The following is a 19775-nucleotide window of genomic DNA, read 5'->3' on the forward strand; positions in this document are numbered from 1 at the left end:
CGTGGTAACCTAGCTACCACCCTCACCCTCTCACAACTACCTCTCATATATATTTCTTCATCGCTAATATTGTACGTTGCTTCCATGGTTGAAGCGTAGGCAGCTAGACCATGTCTAATCTCTCTCCCTTGCTTTATTTTTTTTTTTTCTCTTTTGTCCTTTTCTTTTGATTTTTTTTTTGTACTAGCTCTAAAATATTATTGCTTGCAGGAATATCAATCATTATTTAGTTCATTCAATGAGAAGACAAACGGAGAGGTAGGTAATTACTTACATTGGCGCACTTTCCACTGCACATCATGTGTATTCACATACTTCGTCTATAATATGAACGCAGTCGGGATATAAAATGATGCAATCCCGGCCCGAACCACCGAGAATATATACACACGTTCCTCACTACACAAGTTTTTGGTGTATCTGCCCTTCGAGCTATTGATATATAAGTACTCAAAGCAGTAGTAGTACTACCAAAGAGCAGAAGTAGTGCAGCTAGAGCTAGCTCTAGCTCTCTCGATCTTGATATTTGGATAGCTTCGCAGACAAGGAGAAGAAGAAGAAGAAGAAGATAGACTTTCCAAATCTCCCTGCTGCTTCCACAAAACAAAAAAAATATAATGGCCAACTTCTCAGAGGGCCACATTTGCCATTGCCTGAGACACCTAGCAACCGCGCGGCGCAATGCTGTGATCACCATCAGCGGCAACAGGCAAAAGACTGGCAAGCAGTTTGTGGAGGACGTGTTGAGTCTGGCTCGTGGGCTGTTGGAACTTGGCCTCGGAGCCGGTGACGTCGTCGCCATCTCTGCTTTCAACAGGTTCTCTCTCCAACCTTATATTTAACTTAATCTAAACTTATATTTAGCATTAATCTTATCTGTTATGAACAAGGATCCAATATTGTTGTGTGGGGATGCTAAAGTAATATAATAAGATCATGAGTGCAACCTATGAATGGCAATGATCATGAATAACTTTGTTGCAGTGATATGTACTTGGAGTGGTTACTAGCCATTGCGTTTGTTGGAGGAATAGCTGCTCCACTGAATTACCGTTGGGTGAGCAATACCATACTTCTTCTTCTGAGTTTTCTTTACTATTCTGAGAAAAAAAAAAAAAGGTAATAATATCAAGGTTTAAAAATCCCGAAGTGGCCTCATGGAGAAGTGATAAACGAGCGTGATTAAGCGAGGAGTATTAATAAGCATGCATGCATGATCGAGATATATATCTATGATCAACTTGGAGATTGACCTTAATTAATTGTTTAAGTTTAGGGTAATCATGCTCGTGATATCAAGCAAGTAATAAAAGCCCAGATGCAGTGGAACCTGAACCTGTCACGTACAGATCAGCTTATTATTCGCTTGAAATCAATTAGAATATGATCAACCCACGGGCGTCCTCGTGTAACATTGATTTACTTTGCAACTTGCCAACTAGGAGACCTCCTGGTCTACGATCATCATGAGGATATATATATATATATATATATATATATATATATATTTATATTTATATATATATATATATATATCGCTTAGTCCATCAATTTTAAGCCTTTATATCTTAGAATATATATATATATATATATATATAATACGAGATAAATTTAATTATTTATATTATATTTTGAACTATATATAATATGTATATCGAGAACAAATTAAGGATATGATCAATGGTACGTTGCTCGAATCCTGAATACGAGGGATATGATACACGTTCTTAGGTAGATGGAGGTAGGAAAAAAAAGGGCATTTTTTTTTTTTGAAAATAAACCTCCTTGTATTCAATTCAAATTGTAACTGTATTACAATACATTTTGTCTATCTTTAATTGATTCGTAATATACCCAGGACCCTCCTCAATCCAATACAAATCACTCACCCCATGTGTAGCCCCTTTTGCAAGTTGATGAGCCACCTCGTTTCCCTCTCTATGAGTAAAGCCAATTTTCCACTCTGGATAGTGCCTCAGCTTCTGTTGCAGGACTTCCACCAGCTGACCCAGACTTGAGTCATTCCTCTCTCCCATCTTCACGGCATCAATCACACTCTTTGCATCCCCTTCGATTATGACCTTTCTCACTCCCAACTCTTCACATAGAACCATAGCCTCCCACATGGCAGAACACTCAGCCCCAAAAGGGCATTAAGATCCCATAAAAGCGTCCTTATCCCTTTGTACGTACTACATATATAATATATATAGTGGGTTTTTTGAGATCTATTTGTTTTTTCATATCCCATATTTCCAGTTATGGAAAGTTTAATTTGTGGGATGGACCGGAAGCCCCCTCATGATCTGGTTTCAGCCCTTGCACAGGGCGCATGATCTGCATGCATGCATGAGATTCTGCACATGGTGGAGGACGCTGGCTGATCCGATCATGCATGCATGCGTGGCCAATATCCCTCGCAGAGTGGAACGGCGGGCATCAGGGGATCTCGATCCTATATCCTCTATATATGCACGCAGGCATGCATGCATGCCTTTTTCTGTTCTTGATCAGGGAATTGCATGTTCAAATGTAATTTCATTTGCTGATCATGAAAAACTATCAAAATAATTCTAAGATCAAGATTTCCAAGTTCACGAGGTCGGGATCTCGATCAGATGCGCTCTTTTTGTTTTTGGAGGGAAACAAAAGAAAGAAAAAACTTGCGTCTCAAAACACAAACATATCAAACCACAGGGTAGAAATATAAATATATATATATATATTATTTAAAAAAAAAACAATATATATAAAATAATTTTCAAGTTCCTTTTTTTTACTAATTATTAGGCATTAATCATATATAACTCTTCGAAAGAAAACGCAATGAGACTGATTATAAGATCATATATAAGGTTATTATAAATAATAAACTGATGATCAACAAATCATTAATTATTAATTGTCTTGGACTAAGATTTTTTCAGAAGTACTTTTGTTCAAATTCTAGAAATTAACTAGAATTAATTGAGGAGGCATATATATATTATCATATTATTTATTGTTAATCACGTAAATTAATAGTATTAAATATTGTAAAAAATTTACTTTATATTATTCAAATCCAATTATTTAATTAAGGAAAATACTTTAGTCCGATAGGAATTATATAAAAATAAATTCACAAATTGATATAACTTGTCATGATATATCATATTATTAAATTATTTTTATTATAAAATAAATCTTATAATAAATTCTATAAAATTATAGTAATTTATCGTTTTACGTACTTTATGTAATTTGCCCGCGTATGTAACAATTCTAATTAATTAAACCATTTCCCCGACCCTCGGGTCCCGTTTTCTGACAATAAAACGGCAGTAAGAAGCAAACTACAGGGCTTTACCATGATCTCTTTCAGCTTTGGAAGACTACTTCCTACGTACTTACGTACGTAGTAGCAGAAAGACTTGTTCCTTGCCATGCATCCATTTGCCCCCACATCCATCAATCTCATGAAACACTAAAAAATATCCGATCGATATGCCATGCAACATGCATGGTGCATGCATGATCGATGACCTTCAATCGCTCTTACGGCACTATATATGGAGGGACCAGCCTAGCTTCCTTCGATTAATCTATGCAGACTGCACGTACCTTTTCTGATCCAGAAGGATTACGTACGTACGTAGCTAGCTAACTTCAAAAATTTTCAATATATATTTTTAGAATAATGATATATAAATAATACATTACACAACATATTATATAATAATATTATAAAATAAAATATTTTTATAAAATAATATTATTTTTATAAGATATTTTATAAAAATATTCTTCATTTAAAATATAGTTATATAAAATATCGTAAAAAATATTATATGTAAATTATTTTTCATTTTTTTAATATTTTTCAACATATTTAATTAATTAATTATTAATTGGTACTGCAGAGCTTTGAAGAAGCAAGATCTGCAATGCAGCTTGTGCGGCCAGTTATGTTGATTACGGATGAGAGCTGTCAAGGTGGCTGGTACTCAAATCTTCGAAGCAATCACATACCTTCCCTGAGGTGGCATGTTTCTTTGAGTTCTTCAGCTCCGGCCTCCTCCGATTTCATCAACACATGGAGTGGTAAATAAATCATGCTCTACCACCTTTGTAATATATATATATAAGATAAATACTCTAATTACAAAGCGATTATTTAAAAATAATGTCACATAAAATTGATATAGGTTGATGTAGTTTATCAAATTGTAAAATTAATTTTATTGTAAAGCAAATCTGATGGATCACATGAAGCCCCGTCAGTTTCTCAGATTATTTTTGTATAATCTATTTGTGGCTATAATACTCTTTTATATATAATATATACCTTAATTAAGTAGTATACTATTGATTAGTGATATATAATACCTTAATCAATACTGTTTTACGATATTAATTAATTAATTTTAGTTGCCTTGGTAGCTGGCTAGCTTCCTTAATTAATTAATTCGTTTTTTCTTTAATTTGTAGTTTTAACTACTGAAATGCTGAGGAAGCAATCTTCTGGAAAGTCTGATCTGCCGTTGAATTACCGGTGGGCACGTGAGGGTGCTTTTATGATTTGCTTCACTTCAGGTATGGTCGACGGTCGTACTTATTTGAATTTATTATTATTTTTCTTCCTCCTTATAAATTAATGTTCTTTTGTAGAGAGCATGTCAATTTGATCGGTGATTCGGTATATATATATCAATTCTCGAGGCGAACAGACTTTCCTTAGAAAATCTCTTACATAATATTAATTAAATAAGACCATATCATGAAATAGTATGTACGCACGCATGCTGCATGCAGGAATCGAAAAATGAAACAACAATTATTTCAAAACTACATATATTTTTATATAAATTTTTTTAGTTATTTAATATATATTTATTTAATTTATATTATTTTATTTTTAAAAATATTTTTAGATTTTCTGAATTTAATAGGATATTATTTTGTCTCTTTTTTTTTTCAAAACTTTTAAGGATAATTCTGTATTTTTAAAGGGTGATCAAGGGACACAATATTGCACTTTCTGCGTAATTTGGAGATGTTATATTGTTGATGATCTACAGATGTTGGATTTTGGATATGAAGGCCGTTGAATTATTAGGTAATATTAATAGTAGTAGTAATAATAAAATCAACAGAGGGTGGTAGATACGGGAAAAGAGAAAGCAAGGAGTGGTAGGTTGAGAGGGATTCAGATACAGAATATCAGATGAGAAAGAAAATGGGAAAATATCGTCGGAGAAATGATATTTATAGTCTTAAAGTGTGTAAATTATATGGACTTCATTTAAAGAAAGTGGATAAATCTAGAGATCTGCACGAAAAAATTATTTTCTTAATAATAAAATTATTTTTCTTAAAATAAATATACGAGATTTATATATTCTAAGACTATATTTAATATTAATATTCTACAAGAAAACCTAGCTACCTACCTACCTACACCAGAGAAGGAGAAGTACGTGTATTTCTTACCTGATCTACAAACTAAAGAGCGTCTTCGTGCGGGAGGGTGGAGGAAGTACTGGATGGCGAGTTTCTTTGTGAGGGGAAGAAAGAAGAGGACAGAGACTGTAGATCAGTCTGATCTCTCTCTGCAAACTGGAGAGTAAGGGTATCATGACGTTTGAGTAATGAAATCAATAATAGTTATATGGATAGTAGTGAAATGATTTGAGTTAAGATATTTTATTGAATTTTAAAAAATGAGAGAAAAAATATTAAATAAAAATATTATAAAATTAAAAATTTGTTTGAATATATTTTTTTAATATAACTTTTTTTTGTAAAGTTAGGTATAAATTTCAAATAGACAAGTCTCATGCAAATTATTTTAAAAAAAAAATGGATCCCATTAATAAAAAAAATTAATTTTTTGTACACTTTTTTTTAGGTATGGTTCATTTTTTTAACAAAAGCTTGCTCAGAAATTACCTATTTGAAACCTATAAAAATCATTTCTCAATGTTAAAATACATTTTAGCCAATGGTAGGCGCTAACTAATTTAATGAAACGCAAAACAGTACTTTTGTTTATCCATTGATCCTACATGCAGAGTACTGATTGTCACCATTTTATTCAAAAATCACTTCAATAATATTATTATTATTACCTCATAAAGTTGTCTAAACATATGAATGATGCATCGATCGTGTACGATCTAAAAATATGAGTAAAATTAATAATATAAGATTATATATGGTATTTAGACGTTGCTAGTTGTTTTGATTGTTTTGTCATCTACATGCAGGAACCTCTGGAAGACCAAAGGGAGTTACCCTAACCCATGCTGCTTTGATTGTACAATCCCTAGCAAAGCTCGCCACTGTTGGTTTCAGTGAGAATGATGTACGTACGCTTTTACTCAAGATATATCATTACCCTAGCTGCTATGGTTGCAGCAAATAATTTAATAGAAGTGATGCAGTTACAAACAGATTTCATTTATAAAAATAAACATATAAACTACTATATGATACATTATATCTGTTTATGGTAAAAATAGTTTTAAAATCTAATGTACGGTACGTAACACGCACGTTAAGCTACTAAAATTTCTCATAATTTAACAGGCAAGATGAATGACTTTCAAATTAATTAATTATGTTGTTGTACGTGTTGGGTTTTGCAGATTTATTTGCATACTGCGCCATTGTGCCATATTGGTGGTATCTCATCAGCCATGGCGATGCTAATGGCCGGAGGTTGCCATGTCATAATGCCCAAGTTTGAGTCTAAATCAGCCCTAGCAGCCATAGAGCAATACAGAGTGACTGCTCTAATCACTGTCCCTGCAATCATGGCTGATCTAATTTCTTTAATCAGGTAAACCAACATCCTATTCATGAATATATTTTGGGAGAAAAATCTGAGGACGTTTCTCCTGTACTGGATGTAATTAGATCTATATATCTTATATGAATAATGATATATCCATTAATGTGTTGGTATAAAATTTCAATTAGTTGCTACATTGGTTTATGAGTTATAAGATAATAAACATTAATTGTACGTGCTTCGATTACTTTCATAAAACAACGTTGTAACTATTTGCAAACAACAATTAATTATATATATAAACCATTTTTTACCATATAGTTAGTATATTGTCTTCATATATAGCCATGTCTCGTTTAAACCATGCATTTATATATGTAATCCCCTAGCTTGTTCAGTTTTAATGAAGTACTTGACTCATGAGGAATGTTTAATACTCTAACCCATCATCACAATGTCTTCGATCCTTTCTATTCGATGTGCATGCATGCATGATACGGGTCAATGCTGGTAAATTGAAATCATGATGTGTGACAGTTTTCTGATCAATCATGTTTGATCGATCATGGCTTTGTTAGGCGAAAGGAAACTTGGAAAGGGAAGGAGACTGTGAACAAGATATTAAATGGAGGTGGGGGACTTTCAGTTGAGCTATTGAAGGATGCCATCTTGTTCTTCCCAAGAGCTAAGCTTCTCACTGCTTATGGTGGGTGTCTCTTATACCCCTAGCTTCAGTCCCTCCATCGTTATTTAATATAATTGTGTTACGTATAGTCACTTTTTTATACTCTTTGTACATTCTACTATATAATTAGTCAAAACAGTTATTGTTCTACTTCTTACCGTAAAAATTCTTTTTCTGCAATGTATATATATAATAATTTTCCTTTTTCTTTTTGTTGTTGTACTTTTGAAGGGATGACAGAGACATGCTCTTCAATGACCTTCATGACGCTTCATGACCCAAGAATGGAAACCTCCGGCCAACACCTCAACACTGTTTCTGATAAGAAACATAGTACTACTACGGCTCACCAAACCGGCCTAGGTGTCTGCGTAGGAAAGGCTGCACCACATGTAGAATTAAAGATATCTACAGATGGCTCTTCTCAGGTTGGAAGCATTTTGACCAGAGGCCCGCATGCAATGCTCAGGTACTGGGGTACCCAAACTCCAACCAAAGCATCTCATCATGACTCCGGTGATGAAAATTGGCTTGACACTGGGGATGTTGGGTCCATCGATGAGTATGGTAATTTATGGCTTGTTGGACGACTAAATGGTAAAATTAAAAGTGGAGGGGAGAACATTTACCCCGAAGAGGTATCATGATTTAAACTAACCTTTATATAATAATTCACTAAGTTTTACATTTCTTCAACAGTTTTCTATCTTTAATATTCTATAGACATTTTAATAATTGGTTGTGATCATGACTAGGTGGAGGCAATCCTCTTACAACATCCAGGAATTATGAGCATTGCCATTGTTGGAATTCCGGATGCTCGCCTCACAGAAATGGCTGTTGCATGTATTCAGTTGAGAAAGAACTGGGTTTGGTCGAATGCAAGCTCTAAACACTCAGCTAAAAATGAAGAGCTGGTCTTATCTAGTGAAATTCTTCGACAATATTGCAGAGAAAAGAATATAACAGGGTATGTATGTATATATATATATATATATATATATATTTTGTTTCATGATCAATGGTCTTTCTCAAATGGAATAGAACTCCGGCCCAATTCCACAACCTCTTTCTTCTATATATCTAAATTTGTTATTGACATGCTAAATCATGACCAACTCTCACAAAATCTTAACTGTGACTAGATCAATATGAAATATTATTAGCATGCAGTGATGGATTTCTCTGTGTTTGCTTTTGTTCTTCCGAATTAGGTTCAAGATCCCAAAGGCATTCATTGTATGGGAGAAATCGTTTCCAGTGACAACAACTGGGAAAATAAAAAGAGACCAAGTTCGGAGAGAGGTTATATCTTATCTGCAACCGGCTTTACAGAGCAGTCTATGATTGTCTCCTTTGATTAATGTACGTTTAGAGCAGCAGAACATGACCCAGATGCTTGGGTCATGATCAGCAATCCGCCCATGTCTTTTTGAGCAGAAGCCAGAACATATGATACCTGGGATTTATCGGTTCTTATGTAATAATTAGTGGCAAATCTCATGTAACATAGCCACATTTTTTTTTATTTCATGATCTTCGTCCCAGTTATCATTTTTTTTATTTTTTATGTTTCTTGTTTTATGTTATCTGGGTCTGAATAAAAGTGATCTACTGACTTTGTTTAGAGTTGTAAGGCCGATTAATAAAATAATAATAATAATATCATATTTGGAAGTTTTAATTATGCAATATTTATCGTTCTTGGAGGAGTGACAAATATCATGACCTCCTTCATGTTTCCAAAATTTGCGAGACTTCACCAATTTGATTTTGGGGTATCAATTCAAGTTCGCTGACTTTTTTTTTTTTTTTTTGAGTAAACAGGTGTCAACCTTCATTAAGAGAGGACTTACAAAGTTGATTTGAAAAACAAATCAATTACAATCGTTAATGACTCCCCAGTACACTTTCGTGACTGACATGGTCTAGTCCAGACAGTAAATCTCTAAAGACCTAAATCTTTAGAGAAAATATCCTATCTGTCCACGACAGAGATTACAAAGCCCCATACCCTGACTAAGCAGGGTAGGGTATCCCAAACCCCAACAACTCCGTCAACGCGGAGGGGGGACTAATACTCCATTCGGACCAAAGTCCGAAGGTACTAATTTTTTTGAATTTTTATTTAACCTAGAGACTACATTACACAAAGAAAACTACAAAGAAAAAACACTGCAACAAAACAGAACACAGGAGCTGCTGTGGCGCGTGCAGCACACAGTTTTCAGTACACATGCATTGAAAAAATATATAGTCGAAGTCTTCAACTAACAAAATTGGGAAAATGTATGTCATAAAAACTAACTAATTAATAAGCTTGGAACTAAATCTTATCAGTTTGATCCATCTAAGTCTGGCCGAACTGCTTATAATCATCATCATTCTCACATGGGTGTAGGTGTAAATCGGTCTGGTCCGATCCGGGGGCTGATGGACAAAAGTTTTCAGTCCATCATTTTCCTCGGACTGGACCAGTAGCTAACGGTCCAGTCTGGTTGGTCCGTCCCAATTATTTTGTTATTTTTTTCATCTTTTTCTTTAAAAAATAAATTAATAAAAAAATTATTTATATTACTAAATTAAAATTAAGTGAATTATTAATATGGATAATGTAACTAACTCATTAAAAAAATATTTAACTATAATTATATTCATGATGTTAATAGTTACTACTTACTAACTTAGACTTTATTTTTTAGTGTACATAATTATTAATAATGTCATACATTTTATATATGGTTAATGAATATCAAATAATTTTATTGTATATAGATTATTTATACTTGCTTGCAACTTAGGTATTTAAGAAAAAATTACCTAATTATTTTAATTAAGTGTAAATAGTAGAGTATGTATGATGTATTAACTATTTACATAAAATGACATAAATTATTACATAATTTATTATTTATTATTAATTGATAATATATATTATTTTATATTTTATATGGTCAATGATAATAAATTAGATGGAACTTACATCATTAACTTATAAAATTATTATATAAAAACAATATATTAAATTATTAAAAATATTTTAGAAAAATATATATAGGGTTTCGGTCCGGTCCAAAATTTATAGACCCTGGGACCAAACCAAACTTCTTCCGTCCACAATTTTTGGGATCGAGACTAGCCCCTCCAGTATTCGGTCTGACGGATTTTTGGGTCCAACGGATTTTTCCATTCCGGACCAAATTTTATACACCCCTACCTAGGTGCTTAAAAACATGAAATAAAATTAAAATGAGTCAAAAACTCAGTAAGAAACCTATCACAACATAAATATAACAAATGTAAGATTTTTCAATAAATATTTCATGCTAGAGAGAATTTAAATCATGACTGTTAATACATATGCTTATGGCATGCATAACTTGTTTTGAATTATATGACTAATCTGACTGGACAACACATTTAACGATGTGTGTAAGGGGAACCACTGATAGTATTTTGGCATACTATGGTGGACCACACTTGAGTCTATAGCTTGCATATCCACCCGTGAATCGCATTGGTACCATACATCTGAATGGTCGTCTTATTAAGCTAATCTTTATCTTACATTTGATCTTATGAAAACTTACGTATCTTATATAATATTGAATTACATAATACATACATAATTCTATTATGTTGAATTATACATGATCATAAATTATGATGAATGATGTACTTGAAGATATCATGACATATGTGTTACATAAACATTAGCTTCCAAAAATTTGGTTTTAATAATAATAATATATCCAACTAGCTAACGCCTGTCATGATTTTATGATCAAACTACTTACCTCGTAATTCTGCTTCTGAAATCTCACTTCGTAGTTGGGTTAGCTATACGAAATATTATGCGTCACTAAACTTTCTAGAAAAATGTGTCATAATGTTTTATTTAATTAAATATATACTAAGGAAAATAACTTTAATAATTTTTTAGTTTTATCCAAATTTAATAAATACTAATATAATTTAAATTCTAATAACATATCTACACTTTCAAATACAAAATCTATCAAAGCAAACAGTGGGAAATCATTTCATAAAATAGACTTAAACAATTTAAAGTGTTCAATAAAATTAACATTTTACTATTTACCACTGAAATTAGTTGTCAAAATTAATACTTAGTAATATAATTTATAATCCCAAAGTATTTCCTGCGAGCGTAAATTTTTTAACTAGATATCATCCATTTAAAAAGATCTCAAATAACGCAAGCCGAATGTAAAACAAGCTTAAAGTGCGAGCTCACATATTTACAAATTAAGGGCATGAATGTAATAATACTTAAAGTTTACTCTACTGTACTAGTAATAAGCTCACGGAAAGGTAATGACCAATATATCAATTTGAAAAGAATACTTGAGAAATAAAGGGCATTAATGTAATTGAGCTATTTCAACATGTTTCATTAGAGACAGAAATTTTAACATTTAACTACATTTATCCTAATAATAATAATAATAATAATAATGATAACCTGAATTAAAATTTACACAACTTATTAATGGAATAAAATTTAAAAGTATCACAATAGTAACAATAATAGAATGTTCCTCTAATATTTTAAAATATTGATAAATAAATAAATACCCATTATAGCCAAATTTTAGGATCTATATGTTACATGTCATTTGGACTAACTAATACCCCTTTCACCTTCCAAAAGCATATCAGATCCTGAGTATACCTTTGGGCAGAGGGTTATCTGAAGATAAAGTTGTTTGGGGGCCTTCAAAGAAAGGAAATTTTACTGTTAGGAGTGCATACCACCTACAACTTGAAATGAGAAGTAGGTGCAAAGGGGAGCCTTCTATGGAGGACAGTAGGTGGAAGAGCATTTGAAAGTTAGATGTTCCAAATATGGTTAAGTTCTTCTTATGGAGGGCAGCAAATGATTTACTTCCTACAAAGAGGAACCTGTTTTTAAAAAAAATTGTTGATAATCCCTTATGCCCAATCTGTTCTAAAGAAGAGGAATCTGTTATACATGTGCTCTGGGATTGTTTAGCAGCAAATGATGTGTGGGCATCTGGCCTGAGTGGTGTTCAGAAATGGAAAAGGGGAGAAGGTGACTTCTTGAGGTTATGGGAGAAGATGTTGGAAGCTTTTGAGAAAGCCAAACTAGAGAAGATAGTTGTCATGTTCATAAAAGTTTGGTTGAGAAGAAACACCTACGTTTTTTAGAGAAGACTAACATGCCCGAGAATTTTGGTAGCTTCAGCAATTGAGACACTGGAGGAGTATAAGCAGGCAAGCAGTAAGGAAAATATTGAAGTTCAGCAGGAAGCAATACCAGTTAATAAGACAAGATGGGTTCGTCCTGAAGCAGACTTTGTGAAGATTAATTGGGATGCCTCCTTGGACATGAAGTTGAGAAGATTGGGAATGGGAATGATTATTAGAGATGAGGATGGTGAAGCTCTACTTGCTACATGTGACAGTAGGAGGAATGTGAGGACACTAGAAGTGGCAAAATGTCAAGCTTTATGGAAGGCATTGCAGGTTTGCAGTGAACTTAACCTACAGAAAGTGATTTTCGAAGGTGATGCTAAGGCAGTCATCATGGTTGTGAAGTGTGGAGAAGATGATTTGTCTGTTGTTGGTTCTTTAATTGATGATATTAGAAAGGTTTTTAAGGTTAGGAAGGACTGGTTTCTACAGTTCGATTATAGGGAAAAAAAATTATATTGCTCATACATTGGCAAAAGCTGCATTAGTTTTAATTAAGGAAAAAGTTTGGATAGAAGAAATCCCAGACTTCATTGTTAATAGTCTGGAAAACGATAGAAGTTGTAATCATGAAGTTTATATATGAAAAACAGAGGTTTTTCTCAAAAAAAAAAAAAAAGTTAAGTCTAATTTGGTTCTACAAACCTTTCAAACTATCTCATCCTATCTCATTTCATCTTAACATCCTAACAAAATTCAAATACAAATATTTTTCAATTTCAGATTTTCAACCTTTTTATCTAATCATTTTCTATCATTAATATTTTCTCAAACTTCTAAACAAAACACAAAAAATAATTCAACTGTTTCAAATTTCAAAACAAAAATTATATTAAAAAATTATATTCTAACCCTATTTTAATTTTATAATTTTTTATTCAACTTTTTTGCTCTTCTTTCTGAAAACCCCATAAAAATATTAACTCAAATCATTTCACTATTCACAAGTTATCTCACTACTATTCAATTATTTCTTGTCTCATCTTATCTGTATAACCAAATGAGGCTTTAATGAATGAGGTATTTCAACCCTATTTTAGAATATTTATCTTGATATATTTTGACGATATTCTAGTGTACAGTTTAAGTGAACAAGAGCATGAGAAGTATCTAAAAGTAACCTTGGAGACCCTAATCCAACACCAACTATATACCAAAAAAAAATCAAGTGCAGATTTTGATGCAGTGAAAGTGCCTTCCTCGGCCATTTAATTTCAGCCCAAGAGTAAGGTCCAACCCATTTAAGTTGTTAGCTATGAGAGAGTGACCCATTTCTAATTCATTGAAAGCTCTACAAGGTTTCTTGGAGTTCACAGGATATTATAGGAGGTTCATTGAGGGATATGGGACAATTGTTACCTCACTCACAGAGATGCTTAAGAAGAATCAATTCCTATGAACAGAAGAATCTAAGGTTGTCTTCCATCACTTGAAGAAGGCTATTATGCAACCCTTAGTGTTGTCCTTCCTCAACTTCTCTACTCCTTTTACTATTGAGTGTGATGCCTAAAAAATAGTTGTGGGAGTCGTATTGATGCAGCAAGGAAGACCTTTGACCTTTTACAGTCAAACCCTGAAAGGAAGGATTAAGGAGATGTCTATCTATGATAAAGAATTTTCTGCTATGGTTTCAGCAGTGCTCAAGTGGAGGCCTTACTTACTTGGACAACCCTTTATGATCAAGACTGACCAGCAAAGTTTAAAGTACCTGCTGGACTAGAAGATGGACACCCCTGTCCAGCAAAAGTGGATTACGAAATTTCTGGATTATGATTTTATAGTGGAATATAAGGGAAGGTCTGAAAACAGGATAACTGATGTCCTGTCTAGAATGGTAAATGAAGAGGAGAATTCCTTATCATTGATCTCCTTCCTTACCAAAAGTTGGATGAATGATTTAAGGGCTACTTATGCTAATGATGAAAATTTACAAAAACTCATAACCCAATTTCGAGATAATAAGTAGCCTCCTGTGTACTCTATGAGGGGGGAATTACTCTTATACAAGAATATATTTTATATCCCTGCACATGAAACTTTTAAGACCAAGCTGCTAAAGCAGATGCACAACAGCCCATGGGGTGACACTCAAGATAGGATAAAACCATTCACAAGGTAAGAAGAGAGTTCTATTGCCTAACCTTAAATGGGATGTTAAACAAGTCATCAAGGGTTGTGATTCGTGTCAGAGAGTTAAGATGGATAACACCCCTACCAAGTCGGTTATTACAACCACTCCTTGTGCCCCATCAGCCATGGACTCACATAACTATGAACTTCATTGAGAGCCTCCTCAACTCTAAAGGTTTCAACAGCTTGTGGGTTGTGATGTATAGACTTACTATGTATGGCAATTTCACTCCTCTCAAACACCCTTACACAACCCAGACAGTGGTTGAGCTCTTTCTCAAGAATGTGTTCAAACTCCACAACCTCCCCATCTCAATTGTATTAGACAGAGACAACACTTTCACCAGTTGACTTTGACAAGAGCTTTTCACTCTCCAAGGTGGTTCAGATGGACATAAGCACAATCAATCACCTCCAAACTAATGGACAATCAAAAGTAGTCAATAAGGCTATGGAAAACTACTTAAGGTGCTTCACGGGTGATCAACCAAAATATTGGTTTGTTTGGGTCTCCCTAGCCAAGTGGTGGTACAACTCCACCCAACACAACTCAACAAAACTCACCCTTTTTGGAGCCCTATATGGATACCCCCACTAAGGCTCCTCAATTACGTCCCAGGTATGGCTCACTTGGAAGTTGTTGAAGCTAGCCTCCGAACTAGAGACCAAATGCTCCAGATTCAAATCCTACACCATAACTTTCATAAAGCCCGCATGAGAAAGAGAAAATATGCAAATTTAAGGAGAAAAGAACAAGAACACCAGGTTGAAGAGTGGGTATACATGTGCCTTCAACCTTATCAATAGATCTCGGTCTCCCACTGTCGAAATCTTAAGATAGCATCGCAGTACTTTGGGCCCTTCTAGATCATACAAAAAAGTTGGCTCTGTCGCGTACAGACACAATCTACCATCCATGGCCCGAATACACTTAACATTCCATGTATCGCAACTCAAACGAAAGTTGGGGGCTAAGTTTACAATAGTGTTGATGCTTCCATCAGTGGATTCCATGAGAGTCTTGAAGTTAGAACTAGAGGAGATTCTGATTCGCCGCATGACTAAAGCTCATAATCAAGCACAAGTGGAGCTTCTCATTCTGTGGCATGGACAATGACTAGATGAGGCTACTTGGGAACCTTTTTTCTAGCTCAAGATTCATATCATCATCTTGTGGGTAAGGTGTTATGAAGAGGGAAGGTTTGTCACAGTGATATTCGGCAGAAGAGGGAGAGAGAGATGTAGAAACATTTGGAATTGAAATGAAGAGAAGTACAATATTGCGTTCAAGTTGACATCGACCATAGAGCCAATGGGCTACTCAATGTTTATTTCATTATTTTTATCACATGTTGGGTTTTTGTTGTTTTAATTGGACTTTAGTTGTAACAGGTTAATGGGCTTAGGCCCTTAGAACACTTTTTCCTTACAATATGTTATTTTAATAATTTTTTTAGTTCGGACCCATGTGAGAGATAACTCGTTTAGAACATTATACTATATATACTAAGCCATGGAGGCTCTACAATCCAGAAAGTAATAGAAGTTTCTTTTCCTTCCTCGTTTGTTTGTTTTTTTGGAAGTTCTTACCGTTGAAGTGAGCTATTGTTACATTCTAAGGGGATTGTTTACAGGTCCAGAAAGTCAACACTTTCTCGAAGGATGGAATTATAGGATCTTTAAACTATGGAGTATCCCATACTTCAATGGATGGAATTAATGAACCACTATTTGCTTTGGTATGGATATTGACTCAGCCTGCTTGGCAACTCCCTCTTTATTTATTTTCAATCGAATTTCCTAGCAACAACATTGCCACCATGTCTATGCCTGACTCTTTCTAGCCTGTTGTGCCCAATTGAGACGTGAAAACCATTAAATGGTTGAGAAATTTTGGATGTGTTTCTAAGTTTAAAGGAGTTTAATTTGCAGGGAGTGTTGTATAAAAAATGTGCAATTAGATATTATTTATATTTGACCCAATTATTAATGAGAGTCCAATCCATGTGTAAGAGGAAATATTAAACTAAAACTTAGCAGTTTTCTACAATATTTTTTTTTTTATCAACGTTTAATTTCATAAAATTTTGTGATTGGCAATTCACCCCAAGAATACCCCATTAATAGAGTAAGAAAACCAATAGAGACAAAAGGATCACACAAACTGACGTGGGACTGTATCACATCAATTAATTTTTTTTCTTTCATCATTTCCCACATCACCCCTAGTCTCCTCCCCCTCCATTTCCCAACTCAAGCCCATGTCAGCATTGCCAACATCACCGCTAGTTTATGGTGGAGTTGCAAGGCTTGAAGATTGTTGAGAGCAAGGACCCACCTAGAATATTGCATTTCAATCCGAGGTTGAAGAGGGATTGGAGTGGATAGCCCCTGATTGAGCTCAATACTTGCTATAGGACGCATGCAGTGGGGCTCGACGTTAAGGTGCGAGAGGTGGAAGTAGGCTCATTTGGATGTTGAGTTGAGTTGAGATGAGTTGAGTTTTTCATAAATAGTAGTGAGTTGAAATGATGGATTAAGTTTTGTGGGACCCAGCTAAGATGAATTTAGATGTGTTTGGATGTTAAGATGAATTTAGAAGTATTTATGGGAAGTTGAAAAAGGTTGTGGCTCCCTCGTGTAAAGATGTGTTGAGTTGCAAAATATTGTAAGTCCCACATGTAAAGATGTTTTGAGTTGAGATGAGTTTAGTAATTTGAGAGTTGGGTGTTTGAATGTTAAACTCAGTTTAAAATTAGACATGTCCAAGTTCCAAACGAGAAAAATTGCGAAGGGTGGATGTTAAGGTGCGAGGGGTGGACGTTTAGGTGCGAGGGGTGCGGCCTCATTTATTTTTGCTGATGAGATGAGATAAGTTGATATTAAAGTTAAAAGTTGAATAAAATATTATTAGAATATATTTTTTAATATTATTTTTATTTTGAGACTTGAAAAAGTTGAATTATTTATTTTATTTTATATGAGAATTTGAAAAATTGTAATGATTAGATAAGATGAAATGAAATGAATTGAGAAGAATTGTAAAAATAAATGAGAATTGAAAAAGAAACTAGTGAGTGATTAGAACTATTTTTTGACACAATAGATTGAAATTCTCCGATTGGGAAAGGGAGGGGGGAGGGGGCGATTAAGGGAACGAAAGAAAGAAATAATTGACGTCATAGTGCCACATCAGCTTGTGCGATTTCTTTTATAGAATCATTTTATTCCTCTTAACTCTCTAGCAATCCTAGTATATTAAACTTAGCTTACACAAATGGTCATAAACTGATTGAATTAACTTATTTCCTTCTTACTTAAGCAACAAAACGACGAGAATACTTTCAATAGCTTTGAACAATATTCCAATATCATAAATTTCTATCTTCTCTAGACCTTGTCATGTCAATGTTGAGCCATATGCTTTTGAATTGAAAAAAAGGAAAAAGAAAAAGAAAAAGGGTTGTCTTGCTGGTCATGACCAATGATATTCACTAATATATATTATTGGTTCTTTTATTTTATGGGCTCCAATATTGGGTCCTCACTATATACCTAATCATAATCTTTTGAACAAATAAAAAAGGGGAAAGATAAGAGAGAGGAGAATCTTAGCATGCATGCATCCATGGCATTCTTTACTCTTCCTCTTCGTTAGAAAACTTAGGATCCTGGAAAACAAAGTAAAAAAAAGAAGAAAGAAACAAAGGTTGGTGCTTTTGAAAAAAGTCATGTTAAAAGGTTTAAGACCGTATGTACTGGTCCTAAGCTTCCCTACATACTAAGTCATCAAAAACATACAAAGAAAGTATGTAAAAATAAATCTTGACGTGATTTCATGTGATCTGTTAGATTTATTTTATAATAAAAGTAATTTTATAATCTGACGTACTACATCAAGCCAAATCAATTTTTTAATTTATTTTTTATATTATCTTTTTGTAACTAAAATATTTATAAAATTGTACTGTGCTTGACCAACTACCTTTAACAATAATAATAATGATTCTAATTGTTTTAAAGTTATCTCCTTTACATATTCTATAATGAGAGACAACCACCACCCCAAAAACATACCCAATCATTATGAAATGGCCAGTCTATCCATATTTCATTTGTTTGCATTTGAACTTAATTTATTTAGTGAGATCCCAGTACTTATGCCTAATCAGGCCATTTTACTTTAGTCTATGAATTGTCAGTGCCCTTTTCATTGAACACAACCAGTCAAGTGAAAACTGAGATAGGAGTTGCATTAAAATATATATGCTTTTCCTAATCTTATTGATTATACGTTAATTTGAAATTTATACATTAATTATTCATCAAACCAAAACAAAAACAGAGAAATATTTTTTCTTTTTCTTTTTAATAAAAAATAGAAACAATCTATAATCTTTGTTAGGTTTTATAAAAAAAAAATTATTTATTCGATTTTTAAGTGTGCGAGGTAATATATATATATATATATATATATATGTTGAATAATAAGAATCTCTTCAACTACCAGTATCCTAATACAAACAAACATGTTGAAATGTTGAACGAGCCATGCTACAGCTACTCACGGCTTCATCGAGGATGCTTACTGAGAAGGCAATTTTTCATTTTTTTTTTTAATTTTTTTTCAAACATTTTTTTAGACCGTTCAAATATTTAAAAAATAAAAAATAAAAATAACAAAATTATTTAAAAGCATTTACTTAATTATTAATTAAAAATAAATTTAAAAACAAAAAGCAAATCCTAGATATCCTCGAAACATTATATACTGAAAAATCGTCTCCATCAAAAGATCTGTCCTTTTGTTTTATTTTGTATTTTTTTATTTACATTTATTCTGGGATAGGATATGATGTCCAGAAACAAAAAGACAATGGCAACTTCCGTAAATAAGCTGTTGCCGAGGGTTGATTTATGTCCTTTACGCTCCCGCTCACCAAACCC

General features: G+C 33.4%; 1 protein-coding gene across 1 annotated transcript; it reads left to right on the forward strand.

The window, feature by feature from the left end:
- Positions 1–287: 287 nt before the first annotated feature.
- On the forward strand, positions 288–9144 carry LOC109013440 (2-succinylbenzoate--CoA ligase, chloroplastic/peroxisomal-like). Its single transcript, XM_035688143.1, has 10 exons — positions 288–817; positions 985–1057; positions 3903–4083; positions 4471–4575; positions 6249–6346; positions 6630–6823; positions 7354–7481; positions 7692–8098; positions 8216–8430; positions 8675–9144. Exons 1-10 carry the CDS (start codon positions 618–620, stop codon positions 8805–8807), a joined length of 1734 nt encoding a protein of 577 aa, XP_035544036.1. The 5' UTR covers positions 288–617; the 3' UTR covers positions 8808–9144.
- Positions 9145–19775: the final 10631 nt, after the last annotated feature.

Source organism: Juglans regia, chromosome 3 (assembly GCF_001411555.2).
Source record: "Juglans regia cultivar Chandler chromosome 3, Walnut 2.0, whole genome shotgun sequence".
Classification (NCBI taxonomy): domain Eukaryota; kingdom Viridiplantae; phylum Streptophyta; class Magnoliopsida; order Fagales; family Juglandaceae; genus Juglans; species Juglans regia.